Source organism: Phodopus roborovskii, unplaced genomic scaffold (assembly GCF_943737965.1).
Source record: "Phodopus roborovskii unplaced genomic scaffold, PHOROB, whole genome shotgun sequence".
In the NCBI taxonomy this organism is placed as follows: Eukaryota; Metazoa; Chordata; class Mammalia; order Rodentia; family Cricetidae; genus Phodopus; species Phodopus roborovskii.
Window position 1 is genome coordinate 1,128,977 of NW_026125397.1, and position 14,962 is coordinate 1,143,938.

The following is a 14,962-nucleotide window of genomic DNA, read 5'->3' on the forward strand; positions in this document are numbered from 1 at the left end:
GAGGTCAGAGCTCTAATACAAAGAACTAAAGATTATAGATGATTTGGTCGTAGTGTTGGATGGGCAGGTTGTGTTTGAGGATGTTGGACAGCATCTTTTGGTCTGTTGGTCACTTGACTGCCTTCCTTCAAGGTCTTTTGCCAACTTTTAGTTAGATTGATTTTCCTGTGGAAGTTTTAGAACTCTTCATATATTCTGGATGTTTACAAACATTTTCCTATTTCGAGAGTCAGCTCTTTACTGTTGATTGTTTCATTTATTGTGCTAAAGCTCCTTAGTTTAATAGGATCTCATTTGTCAGTTTGTGATTTTTTTTTCTCTCTCTCTATTGTGGGTGCCCTCAAAAATACTTACCCATTCCAATGTCCTGAAGTATTTTCACATTTTCTTCTAATAGTTCCATCATTTCTGTTCTTCTTATATTTAATTCATTTGGTTGGGCTTTTTGTTTGTTTGTTTTTGTTTTTAATAATAAGGGTCTAGGGTTTCTGTAGATGATGGCAAGGATGTGAAGAAAAGGGAGGCTTTCCTACTCTTGGTACAAATGTAAGTGAGTGCACAATGGAGAACAGGACAGCTAGGTGTACTAGCACAAGCCTGTAATCCTAGCAGTCATTGCTCTAAGTTTGAGGCCAGCCTGGGTTGCACAGTACAATCAAAATCATTTGGGATATATAGCAAAACCCCATCTCAAAAAATGGGAGTGGAGGGCTGGGGAATAAAGTGTTTGTTGTGCAATCATAAGGACCTAGGTTTGCCCTTAGGGGAAAATCTGGGTGTGGTGGCAGGCACTTAAAATCCCAGTGCTGGGAGATGAAGACAAACCCCTGGGCTCACTGGCCAGTCAGCCTAATCCACTTGGTTAGCTGCAGGACGGTAAGAGTTTGAGTGAGTGAGGACTGACTCCTGAGGTTGACCTTTGGTTCCTTTGCCAACCCCCACCCCTCACACACACACACAAGATCAATCCTACACATACACCGCAACCCCACTACTGGATATACATCTAAAAAAATTGAAGTTCAAAGAGACCTCTTATTACAACAATATTCCTTTTGCTGTTGTTTGAGACAGGGTTTCTGTGTGTAACAGCCCTGGCTGTCCTGGAACACAACTTTGTAGACTAAAGCTGGCCTTGAACTCACAATGATCCACCTGCCTCTGCCTCCCAAGCACTTGGATTAAAGGCATGTGCCACCACTGCCTGGTTTACAGTGCTATTCTTAATAGCTAGGAAATGGAAACAACTGAAGCGTTCATCAACTAATAATGGATTTTAAAAGTAGTGTGTATATGCAATAGCATATTCTTCAGCCATTTAAAAGAATGATGCCCTCTCGTTTGTGACAGTGTGAGTGTAGCTAAAAATCGCTACACTGAGAAAGATAAATGCACCATGATTTTACTCACATGCCAAATCTACAAAATTGACTGTGTACGAGTTGAGGGTAGAATACTAGTTACCAGAGATTGGGAGAATATAAGGGGGGGGGCAGAAAAAGGGCATTGATCGATGGGCTTTAAGTTAGAAGAAAAAAGTTCTGGTGTGTTATTGCTCGGTAGAGTAGCCATGGTGAACATGGCATATTGCATTTTCTAAAAAATATAGAAGAAATGCATTTGGAATGTTTTCACCACAAAGAAATGGCAGCATTTGAGGAGATAGAAGTTTTTAGCTAGACTTAAGTATATAGTGCTTATATTTGTCAAAAGTTCCTGTTTGCCATATATATATTCAGTTTGTGTGGGTTTTGTTGTTTTGTGTCAGCCACAAACAAATAAACCAGTGGTTCCTTAACCTATAATCTCATCACTCAGGAAGCTAAGACCAGTTAATAGTGAGTTTAAGGCTAGTCTGACTAGAGAATGAGACTGTCTCAGAAGTACAGTAAGATAAGCTTAATCTTCAGAAGTTACAGGAAAGAGAAGAATCGTGATAGTGGGTAATGATGGAAAGATGTAACTTTAATAAGTAAATCCAGATTAGAATATGAGCTTGTGAGAGAGAATATTGACATTACAGAGGTAGGAATCATTATTGACTTAGGTAAGATTGGCAAGGGAGAGTGGTGTTATATATAATATGGGAGACTTAGAAGTCTGCTCTTTAAGATATAAAAGTATTTGGAGCTATGCATCAGGACTGTTAATCGGCAGTCAGTGCAAGAGAGGAGAGAGGCCACTGCACAGCTCATTTCTACCTATTGTTCATTCTATCAGGTCACAACTATAGAACGACCTTGTTGGGAACAGTGGGTGCTGGGAGTGTAAGTGGCCTTGCCTGTTCTCTGGAGTTTCATTCTTTGGACAGTAATTTAACAGTAGGGTGACCCCTGAGGTCATGGTGCTAAAACTTGTCTGACAGGAGCAAGTAGAGTCTGAGGGAACTCATGCTGGATACAGCAAGTACAAAGGCTCTGGTATGGGTACATCAGTCTTGACACTCTGCAGAAACAGTCACACTGGGACACTAGCAGATGAGAAGACGTGGACCTCAGAAACTGCTGTCCTGACTACTGCTCAGTCATCTCAGTATTGAGTCATCCTGCCAGATAAGATCTTATTGTAAGATCTCATTGATGTCATCAGATGACAAGATCTAAGGTAAAATTTATAAACAGTGATTCATCAATGGCCTGATTTTTTTTTTCTGAGAATCTAGATTACCAGTCCACTGAAATTCTGTAAGTTCAATAAATAATTATCATGTGTATATTATTATATATGCATAATTATCTTACATAAAACCTGACCTTACCTTCTTTTCTCACAATACCCTTACTGGTTTGTTAGAGGCTATGAAATATTGTGATTTTTTTTGCCACTTACTTTTATCCAGTATTATTTGCAGAATACTATCTGGAATGAAATATGCCAAGAGTAGTTTATGTGTTTCGTTTTTGAGTCTATATTAACATTTCAAAATGAAAACATAGAACAGCCAAGTCATGCAATTTTTAAAAGATTTATTTTTTATTATGTGTATGCATGTGTTCCTGTAAGGGGATGGGGGGGGGGGTGCTCATGTGAGTTCAGAAAACCACAGAAGCCCAGGGAGTTGCATCCCTCTGGAGCTGGAGTTACAGGCAGTTGTGAGCTTCTCAACAGGGGTGTTGACAATTGAACGTGGGTCCTCAGGTCCTCTGCAAAAGCAGTACATTCTTTTAACTTTTAAGTTTTCTTTCCAGCCTAAAACATTTATTTTTATTTTTTTTTTTATTTATATGTTTGTATCTGTGTATACCACTTGTTTATAGATACCTATAGAGCCCAGAAGGGGGCGCCAGATGCCCTGGAGCTGGAATTACAGGCAGTATTTATCACTGGACTTGGGTACTGGGATCAGAACTCAGGTCTTCTGGAAGAGTAGGGTACACCTTTAACCACTGTGCAGTAATCTCTGCAACTCCCAGATACACACCTTCAAACAATGCCATAAAGATGACATCTAGAGTAAAACTCTAGAGTAGCAGCTGCTTTTTAAGCTCCTAGACTTAGCAGTTCATTACTTGAAGGTTAGCTACCTCTGGTATGCCGACAACCACTGCCTGCCCTTGAGTTTCCCAGGAGAGTTCGCTGTCTGATGGAAGGGACCTGAGAATGTATATCCTAAGAGGAATTCCAAGCATTCCTCGTGGTCAGGTACCCAGACACTGGAGGAAGAGTGAACTAACTGCCCACAAATTTGTGTAATTAGTATTTGGATAAAATTACCCTAGGAAAGAAATTATGAGACTACTGTGAATGATGTTGAATTACTAAGTAGCAAAAATTGGAAGTCATGTTTCTGTAGGAAATGATCAAATATTTTAAAAATAAAGACCTCACTTATTTTAAGTAACAGAAGCAGCTGAGGCACATGTGAGGTCAATCTGCAGTTACAGGTGAACGCTAACTCTTCATGGACACATGGTACTACAGAGCAGCAAGAGGAAGGCTTGCTGCTTTAGTTGTAGCGGTAGAACACACTCATTCAAAATCCAAACATTGCATTATTTTTAAGATTGTGATTGCAATTTTATAATATTATTTGGAACTGTAATATACCACAAATAAAGGGACTTCACTTCAAGAATCAAAGTATAGTTCCATATTAGGAAATCTGATAATTTTAATAGTCTAGATTTTACTTTTCTGCATAAAATACACATGGTAAGATTATTATTTATAGTTTTAAATATAGAACCCCACCACACACAATTAAAAGACCCTCCTAAGAGTAGAACTAGTTCAATAGCATTAACTGTGTGGCAGGATGTTGGCCAGAACCTCTGGAATAGCAGCAATAGTCATGTTCAATTTTAGAACAAGGCAAGCATATTGCCTTCCTGAGTAAAATCTCAAGTGATTCTGACAAATTACTCTAAAGATTATGTAAGGAAAATAAATGTCAATAGGCCAGAAAATCAAACAAACAAAAAAGAGGACTTGCCTAACTCTATTACATATTTGTCTTTTCAAGCTAAAATAAGTAGAAGAGAGTGGTACAAGGCCAGACTGCCTAAGGAGTCCAAAATACATGCAGTTTGACTTTTCAAGTTCTGCAAAAATGATGGGTTTTCAATTAGTAGGTAATTTTTTAGCAGGATTGAGTGGCTTGCTTTTCATTTCAAAAACAAATTATAGTTTAATCAGAATTAAAATTTCAGTATGGCAACCCCAAAAGTTAGAAAGCAGCAGAAATGATAATTTATATAAAAATGATAACATTCTATGACCAGGAGAGCTTTCCTGGAAAACTGCATATGTGATACGCAGTTAGTCCTTCAGCTTCATCCACTGATATTCCATCTGCTCTCCCAACCACACCCTCAGCTCTCCACTTTTAATTAACCTTCCATTCTGTTCCTGTTGGAATCTCAGCAGTTTTAATGACATAATTGGTGCTAAGTAAATATCGGTGAATGAGTTAATTCCACACAGTTTGGAGGTCAATAACTGTAATATGAAACTTACTGAAATAATAATGAAGACTGCTTTGTTGGAAATTAGGAGATAATTTAGGAAGTTCATAGGTAAGAGTTGTAATCTTTAATAAGTAGAAATTATAACAGAAGTAGGACTTGGCTTTTTAAAAAATAAATATTTTTATTGAGAATTTCATACAATGTACTTTGGTCTTTTGCTCCAAACTCCTCTCTTTAATTTCTTCCAAATCCACACCCACCTCCTTGTCTGCCACCCCCACCCCAATTTAATAAGCCATCAAATACAGTTTGTACTTCTATTTACTTCTGAATGTAGGCCATCCAGTGGTGCATGGTCAGCCTAATAAGAACCCTTAAAACCGAGTCTCCCCCTTCAGAAGCCATCAGCTGACCATAGGTCCTCAGTTAGGAGTGGGGTTCATGGAGCCTGTGTTAGGATGTTGACTGCATTGATCTTGTTCCGTCAGCCACAGCTACTGTGGTTTGCTGGGGCATGTGGTCCTGGCATGTCTAGATGACTGTTTGGCCCCAATCTTTTCTGACCCCTGGCTCCTACTGCCAGTCTTCTGTCATGATGCCTGGGCCTTGGGAAGGGGCTTTGATGTAGATGTCCTATTTATGGCTGGGCACCCCACTTACCATCTACACTTTGACCAGTTGTGAGTGTCACTCCACAAAGAAACTCTGAGGTCTGAGAACTGCACTAATCTACAGGTAGAAAGGGATGAATTTAGAGGGCATTGTAATACAATGGACATTTAACGAAACAGTAATAGGTTCATCCCTAGGGCCTTGAGCTCCCAGTCATGGGTTCTGGCCTAATTGTACAGTATCGGGCATGTGTTTTCTCCTATGAAGTGGCCTTAAATCCAATCAGAAAGCAATTATCCTCATAGTAATAACATTCATGGCAATTTTGGAGCTGTGGTCATTTCTTGCCACTATGGTCATTACTGCAACTCGCAGGATTCACACCTGAGTACGATTATTGGCGTGATGTGTTTCCCCACCACTACCATCCTGCATAGCATCTTCTAGTACCATGAAAGCTAATCAGCAAGAAGGAAGATTTTTGTCAGTACTGACGTGATTGCTATGTGTCCTGTGGCCACTGTATAAGGTGGCATCAAGTTCTGGGCAACCAGAAGCAATAGCCTGTATTGTTTTGTTTTTTCCTGGGGGTGTGGGGGTAGAAGCTCGTCTCTGGGACACCTCTTACCACCATCTATAGGAGAGATATTCAACGCATGGCACCGAGCTTTTTATTTGCTGACCTATGGCTTCTAGAATGAGTATAATCGCATGGTAGGGTTACTTCAGTCTTTCATATGGAAAATAGACATGTAGATATAGCTGATAAAAGCTTTTTCAGATCTCCTCAGCATTACTTAGTCTCCCTCCTGTGTCCTTTCCTGCCTTTCCCTCCCTATTACTCCTCCTTTCTTGTTCCCATCCCTGTGCTCTGCTGTCCCCTTCCCTTAAGACCCTGGCTTCCTTGAACTCTCTTCTGACTTCTAACAGCCCTTGTTTTAGATGATTTGCTTTATAAATGGAACTATTGAAGATGTATAATTATTCCCAGAGAGCCTTAGGTGGTCAGAAAAGGGAGTGAACTAGAACAACAATTACACCAGAAAATGTGGCTTTCCTTTGTTAGTTCTGCATCTTTTCCCCCTCATAGTTTTCTAGTGGTTTCACCTGCTACTCTAAATTCCCTTTGCCTGTTTACATTTCCTCAGGAGTGAATGCCCCTTAGGGGCAGAACTAAGAATTTTTTCCCCATTGTTAATGATACGACATAACTCTTTTTCTCCCTTTCATTTCATGTAAACAAATAGTTATTGCTGTGATATTACTTACCAATTTATGATTGTATTATTTTGTTTTAGATTTTTCCAGACAGGGTTTCTCTTTCTGACAGCCCTGACTCTCCTGGAACTACCTGTGTAGACCAGGCTGCAATAATAGTTTTTGTTGTTGTTGTTTTGTTCTTTTTGTTTTTGTTTTTTGCAGTTCTGTAAATACTTTCTTCAGACTTAATAGCACAAACGTTAACTATATCTCACCTCTGACCTTCAATTAAATATTTCAAGTGTCAGAAAATGGTTAAAAATAGAGGAATCTGTACTATTGGGGAAGCTGTGACAAGATACTTGGTGCTTATCCTAAGATGAGTTCACAGTTGTCTAGTTCCTGTTACTTACCATAAGAGTGTAAATGGTGTGCTGGCTCTTTAAGCACAGTCCTTTGGTGCTCTGAGATAGGAACTCATATAGCCTAGGCTGACCTGAAACTCACTGTACAGCTCAGGAGGACCTTCAACTCTTGGTTTTCTTGCCCATACCTTTCAAGTGCTGGGATTACAGGCTTGCACCACCCACACCCAACTCTAGAAAAACAATAATTATAATAAAATTATGCACAGCTTTTGACCTTATTTATAAAGTCAATGCCTATTGGGTTTTTTTTTTCTTATTTTACATAGTGATCCCAGTTCTCCCTCTCTCCTTCCCTCCCTCCTTCTCCCTCTCTCTCACCCTCCTATACCCCCTCCCACCCACCCCCACTCAACTTCCTGGAGGGGTCATCTAAGTCTGTCAAGTTATTTGGAGTAGGGGCTAGGCTCTCCCTACTGCCCCTAGGCTAAGGGAGTATCCCTCCATGGGGAATGTGCTCCCAAAGTCCTTTTGTGCACCAGGGATACATCCTGGTTCCACTGTCTGAGGTCCCTACACTGCCCAGGCCTTCTAGCTGAGACCCATGTTCAAGGGGTCTGAGTTGATCCAGTGCTGGATTCCTAGCTATCAGTCTGGGGGCCGTTAGCTCCTCCTTGTTCAGGTCAGCTGTCTCTGTGGGTTTCTGTAGCCTGGTCTTGTCCTCTCTCTCTGCATCTGGATTCTAGGAGTTCAGCTCAGTGTTTAGCTGTGGGTCTCTGCTTCTGTTTCCATCAGCTACTAGATGAGGGCTCTATGATGGTAGATAAGTTAGTCACCCATATCAGGGAAGGGCATTTATGGTAGCCTTTCCACTGTTGCTCAAATTGTTAGTTGGGGTCAGTCTTGTAGGTCTCTGGACATTTCTCTAGAGTCAGTTTTCTCTTCAATCCTATATGCCTATTGTTTTTAAACACAAACTTGAAACTTGAAGGAACCAATTGTTGAGATAGTAAAGGAATATTTAAGATTATTAGAAGCAAGTTGGATAATTATTTGTTGTTGGACAAAGAAGTTTTACCTTAAATCTTAATGTTAATACTGTATTCTTTTGTAGATCATGGAGCTTTGTGGTGCAACAAGACTTGGATATTTTGGAAGAAGTCAGTTCTACATTGCTTTGAAACTTGTAGCCGTTGCCCAGTCTGGTTTCCCATTAAGAGTGGAAAGCATAAACACAGGTAAATGTGAAATACATGAGTAGCCAAAAGAAAATATTCTTCTGATTGCAAATGGCAACAAAGTCTATGTACTTTTGAGACTTTCTGATATTATAATGGCTCTTGTGACTTTGAAATGTGATCTAGATGCCACTTATTGATATGTAAGGATATTAGAAAACATGTCTGTCTTTTATCTTTTATGCTAAAGAACATACTTAACCTCCCAATGTATGCTATGTCTTTAAATTTTTAGTTTTAGTTTTATTGGTTTTATGTGCATGAATGTTTGGCCTGCATGTGTGTCCATGCACCATGTATATGCCTGGTGCTGTGGAGGTTTGATGAGGGCATTTGTAACTAGAGTTTAAGACAGTTGTGAGCCACCACGTGGGTGCTAGGAATTAAACCAGGGTCCTCTGCGAGAGCAACAAGTACTCTTAACTGTCAAGCAGTCTTCCAGCCTCTGCCATCTTCCAGCCCCCTGTGTAATATATATTTGATGACAATGCTAAAATGACTTTTTCAGAGTTCATTAAAACTTGCATAGAAAGAATTTAGGTAAATAGTTTTATACAGGTAAATGATAGTGACCTCTATATATAGCTTCCTTATTTTATTCTTTTCTACTTTGATGTTTTAGTGTATGTATGAGGGGTGAATCTAGGGCCTTATCCATGCGAGTCAAGTGTTTTCTGAGTAGACTATAACCTCATTTTATTTTGAGACAGGGTCTCACTAAGTTGCCCAAGATGACCTTAAATTCATTCTGAAGCTTAGGCTGACCTTGAGGTTGCTACTCTTCTGTCTCAGCATCCTAAGTAGATGGAATTACAGGACTGAGCCACTCAGACCAGTTTCTTTTCTTACCTTATATTTGCTGGTGTTTTGTTTGGAAAGAGGTTTCATTCTAATCTAGATCATGCTCTGCTTAGAGTTGGCAAGATGGCTTATTAGTCAGTAAAGGTGTTGACAGCCTGTTTCAAGCCATTGGAAGGAAAGAATAGACTTCCATAACGTGTCCTTTGGTTTCCATGTATGTATCATGTACTCACATGAACACGCACACACATGCACACACACACACACAGAGAGAGAGAAGTGGTGGTGGTGAGTAAGAGAATAAATGTAAAAAACAAACAAACAAAACCATTGCTACTTAATAGAGGTAATATTAACATATTTGCAAACTTGTAAAGCCCACCTTACAAGGTTTGTCTCAGATATTCTTTTTCTGTATTAGAGGGCTTGTTGATTTAAAAGAAAATACACATTCTATAAAGAGAGATGTCTAAGAGTTTTATACTTTTCATAGAGAAAGGGGAAATGAGAAAGGATGAATTTCTGAAATATTCAGATATTCAGTCAGTCTTCTGTGCAGCCTGGGTTGGCCTCAAACTCAGGACCTGGATGGAATACCTTGATGGTGAGATTGCAGGGGCTTCCCAACAGGCCTAATGAAATGGATACTGTTTGAAGTATTAGCTTAGGTTCCTGTTACCTGTTTTCATTACAGTCCATTCTCTCTGGCTTTTCACCCACTCTTATATTGAAAGCTTAAATTCTTCTCAAGAGAATTTTGCATTCTTTACATATGCACTAGGTACGCTTAGCAGTTTTATTCCTTCAGGTGTGGGGTCTATAGAGAAGCAAAGAGCCATGCCAAGCTTGAGAGGCACACATCTATAATCCTAGCACTTCGAGGCAGAGGCAGGCAGATTTCTGAGATTTCAAAGCCAGCCAGATCTATATAGCAAGTTCCAGGCCCTCCAGGACTACACAGTAAGATCCTGTCCAATAAAATAAAATAGAGATGAAGTTAGTTGTGTCAGCAAAAAGTACACTTTACTTTGAATATGGTTCTGTTGTTGTATTGTTCTAAAGTATGAGTTATGTATGGTTAGCCTGAAATACGCTGTCAGTGGTGGCAGGCACCTTTAATTCCAGCACTAGGAAGGCAAAGGCAAGCAGATCTCTGAGTTTGAGACCAGCTTGGTCTGCAGAGTGAGTTCCAGGACGGCCAGGACTGCACAGAGAAATGCTGTCTCAAAAACAACAACAATGACAATTTGTTGGAGAATATTGGCAGACTGAAATGGGTAGATAGAAAGCCATGTACTCAGCTTGGCATGCTAGGCACACGAGGAATTTTCCTTCTACATTAATTTAGTCTCAAACTTTGGGGTGGAACCTGTGCTTCAGTCATGGCTGTGACATCTCACAGCCTAGGCTGTGGTTCTGGATGATCCTGAGTTCAGGCCCTGTCACTACTAAGAAGTCTCAGAACCTCAGGTTCTTTGTAAGTAGGAACTTTGCAGGATGAATGCAGTTATCACAAGCATACACATGCACATACGTCCATGTACACAGAGAGTAGACATTTAACATAGCTCTTGCTTGCCACCCATCAAAGAACATTTTTGTTTTATCATGTCTTTCTAGGTAAGATTCTTCTCAAATGTTCCAAGAAAGATAATGGTCTAAATTTAATAGTGATAGTAAATTCACCTCTTATTTCATCTTTTCATTTGCGTGTCCTTTCTATTTTAAAGTAATACAGATTAAGCACATCTATTCGGGAAATCTAAAATTCAAAATATCTTTTGCACTAACAATATGCTCAAAAGGTTTATACTAACCCTGATTGTGGTTTTTATGAAATGCCAGCCATAAAATCCCTGCAGACACTACAGAGTTTCCATCAACTCTGAAATGTGAGCACTTTTTCTTCCAAGTATTTCAGGTAAGAAATACTCAACATGTAACCGTTTTTTGTGGTTAACAGTAAAGGACCTTCCTCTTCCTCGATTTGTGGCTTCAAAGAATGAACAAGAATCTCGCCATGCCGCCTCATTCTCTTCAGACTCTGAAAACCAGGGCTCTTACTCTGGTGTGATTCCCCCTCCTCCTGGCAGGGGCCAGGTTAAGAAGGGACCTGGAAGCCATGATGCTGTTCAGCCTCGTGCATCTGCAGATCAGCAGGTAGGCCACATGCATGTGCATGCCATCAGCCAGTGCCCTGGGAGAGGGTCACTTACAAACACTTGTTGGTATTTGATAATAAAATGTCATCTCAAAATGAAAATTTTAAAGGGCATTTTCCCCTAGGAACCTGCATCTCCAGTAGTTTCACCCCAGCAGTCCCCACCAACTTCTCCACACACGTGGAGGAAACATAACCGCCATCCCAGTGGGGGAAACAGTGAGAGACCTCTTGCAGGACCGGGGCCGTTCTGGTCACCTTTTGGTGACACACAATCAGGTATTGAGAGATTCTTTAAATTCCTGTGTTTTTAATTTAGTAAATTAGAGGGATTAATAACGTTCCCATAAGAATTATTCCTGTCATTTTCTTATAAATTAAATAAAAGCAGAATGAATTATTAATTTTATAGGTAGATCCATAGCTTTAGAAGTGGCAGTTTACATCTGTTAGGTTTAGACAAAGTTTATGGGTGTCAGATAGCCTGGTGGTAAAGTGAACAATTATTTCCTACATCTGTTAGGTTTAGACAAAGTTTATGGGTGTCAGATAGCCTGGTGGTAAAGTGAACAATTATTTCCTACAATACTGGATGTATAGAGTTTTTAATATTGACAAGAAAATCTCAAGATGACTAAAAAACTTTTAGTGAAACATTTTTAATTGAACAGAAAGAGTTCTATTTTCAGTGATTTAGAGAAAGGGGGAAACTATCACAGTGTAGATATCATAGTTCATTGTGATCATGTCAGACCTGGTAACTTCTTGCTCTTCAAACAAGTCAGAGTGGTCATCGTTCTCCTTTTAGGCTCTTCTGCTGGTGATGCGGTGTGGTCTGGACATTCGCCACCTCCACCTCAAGAAAACTGGGTCAGTTTTGCAGATACTCCACCAACCAGTACTCTTTTAACCATGCATCCTGCTTCTGTCCAGGTGTGACATTTTATTGGAATTGCATTTTTATTTGCTTCATTCTAAGAATCACTGCAGTCATTGTTTTTATATTTTGCCATTGCAGATTTTACAAATGCAAGTTCACTCTAACTAAAATAAACAAATAAATAAATAAATGAGTAAATAAATAAATGCTCAGAACTCTGCTCTGTGCTATTTCTTTAAGTCTGTTACCCACGGAATGTTTCACTAAGTTTTGGCTGATTTTATTTCTGTTCCTAATTCCCTAGTGAAGTTTTAAAAGATTTTTACATCTGGGAATATATTCGCTTGGCTTTCTTAGCACATTTTTCATAATTTTCTGTTGCTTACATAAATGCTGTCATTCTACATGTTTATATACTCAGTGTGCAAAACCATACCCAATAACCTGACCATAACAATATGTGGTTTGCTGATACTTCTTACCTTTTAAATATATTCAAAAAGATGACTTTTGCTTTCACGGAAAAGTACCTAGCAATCTTGGTCCATGTAAGCATTTAGATAGTTACTGTACTGAGGAAAAAAATGTTTCATTGCAGGACCAGACAACAGTACGAACTGTAGCCTCAGCTACAACTGCCAATGAAATTCGTAGGCAATCCAGTAGTTATGATGATCCCTGGAAAATAACAGATGAACAAAGACAGTATTATGTAAATCAGTTTAAAACCATTCAGCCTGATCTAAACGGATTGATTCCAGGTGAGTCGTTGAAAACAGAAGTTCTTCTAGATGGGTTAGGACAAAGTGTCAATTTCATTATCTCACAGACATTATTCTGTTGATCATAGACTAATTATTGCTCATGTTATTTGTCTAAAAGGACTTTATAGTCTCTGGGAAACAAAACCATGACATTTTTCACATTATAATGTTACCTTTTCCCCAATCTAAAACTGTTACCTTCTTCCATTCTTACATCTGTGTTCAGAATAACATTAAACAAAACTGTTTTAATATTTCAGGATCTGCAGCTAAAGAATTTTTTACAAAATCAAAGCTTCCTATTCTTGAACTTTCTCATATTTGGTAAGTGTGGTCTGTTGTTAGTTGGTCCATGTGAGTTGTTTCCAAAGAATTTCTATCTAGCACCTTAAAACTAGGGCTAGATTTGTACTGGTGGAGAACTCAGTACAGCGAGGACAGTGAGCCTCTCTCTCTATGAAAGAAATAAGCAAGACTAGTTAGAGAAGTTCTTGCAGACTAAAACTAAAGCTGTGTCAACTTCCTGTTGCTAGTGTTACTGCATGCAGAAAAGGCTGTCATAGTGCCTATTTTGACCTCTCCTGGCTTTCAGCAAGTTTATACCTAGCCATACACATAAGAACAGTGCTTAGCTCTCATGGTAAACATAAACTAAGACTCTCAAGATAGCTGTCACATAATTGAAATTAGTCCTTGGAATACAAATTATAACCTCAAATTATTTTTAAAAATTGAGTAACCAGATAAACATTCTTCCTACTTTATATCATTATTCTTCGCTAAGGCCAGGCATAGTGGTATAGGCTTTGTAATCACAGCTTTCAGGAGGTGGAGATGGGAGGATTGTCAGCTTGAGCCATATAGTGAGACTTTGTCTCAAAGACTAGAGCATATACACATGGTTTCAGTGTAAAGGCCAAAGACAGAGCAAAGACAGTATTATTTTATTAAACTTTAAAGTCTATTTCCTTAAAGTGTAAAATTATTGAACTTTGATAATAAAGACTTTTAAATAATTTCCAGGAGGTTTTTGTTTGTTTGTTTGTTGTTTTGTTTTATACCTTACTTGAGCTATTACTAAAACACATTGGGACTTAAAGGTAATGTTTTGGTGACTTTAATTTTAGAGACTATTTTTTCTATTTTACACTGAGAATGCTGAGCGTGTAGGGATGTTGATGGGACCATAACATGAGCACTCAGGCATCAGTCACTTGACTCTGTGGTACATTTTCATATATTTGCTTACTTACACCTCTTTGCACATATGGGATTTTTTAAAACATTTTTTTTACTTCCTGGTGGGAGAAATTTTTTGTCTCCTTTTCTGTAAATGAGGAGCTCCAAAGCAAACTGTGGTGATAATGAGCTTATCTTCCAGGGAACTCTCAGACTTCGACAAAGATGGCGCATTGACACTGGATGAGTTCTGTGCTGCTTTTCATCTGGTAGTTGCTAGGAAGAATGGCTATGACTTGCCAGAAAAACTCCCGGAAAGCCTGATGCCCAAGCTGATAGATTTGGAAGATTCAGCAGGTGAGACTGGCAGCTGCAGAGAGCTGGTGTCTACTTAGTCCGTGGTTGTCCGTGGTTGTCAACCTTCCTAATGCTGAGTCTTCTTATGGTGACCCCAGCCATGAAATTATTTTTGTTGCAACTTCATAACTGTAATTTTGCTACTTTTATGAATTATAACAAATATTTTTGGAGGTAGAGTTTTGTCAGAAGGGCCATGACCCACAGGTTAAGAACACTGGCTTAGATAAACCTAATACTTCACTTTGAAAAGGAAATTAAGATAGATGTTAAAATGAAGTTTAATAGAGTTAATATTTTCAGCAAGAGAACACATCTAGCTAAGCATGATGATGTATAACTTCAATCCCAGCAAAAGCAGGCAGGTCTCTGATTTTGAGGCCAGCCTGAGCTACATAGCAAGTTCTCAGCTGGCCAGAGCTTCATAGTAAAACCCTAGTTCAAATGAATGAATGAATGGAGTGCACAGATTGGTCAAGCTAAAATGGATAGACTAAA

At 39.1% G+C, this 14,962-nt stretch overlaps 1 protein-coding gene across 4 annotated transcripts in view; it reads left to right on the plus strand.

Annotated features, from left to right (window-relative positions):
• The window catches only part of Reps1 (RALBP1 associated Eps domain containing 1), a 68,326-nt gene that overhangs the window by 24,530 nt on the left and 28,834 nt on the right, over window positions 1–14,962 (plus strand). For all 4 annotated transcript variants that reach the window (XM_051175345.1, XM_051175346.1, XM_051175347.1 and 1 more), the window contains exons 2-8: window positions 8,199–8,322; window positions 11,087–11,283; window positions 11,410–11,563; window positions 12,093–12,217; window positions 12,763–12,925; window positions 13,189–13,252; window positions 14,310–14,464. In XM_051175345.1, coding sequence (XP_051031302.1) covers window positions 8,199–8,322; window positions 11,087–11,283; window positions 11,410–11,563; window positions 12,093–12,217; window positions 12,763–12,925; window positions 13,189–13,252; window positions 14,310–14,464 — 982 coding nt within the window. The remainder of the gene's footprint in view (window positions 1–8,198; window positions 8,323–11,086; window positions 11,284–11,409; window positions 11,564–12,092; window positions 12,218–12,762; window positions 12,926–13,188; window positions 13,253–14,309; window positions 14,465–14,962) is intronic.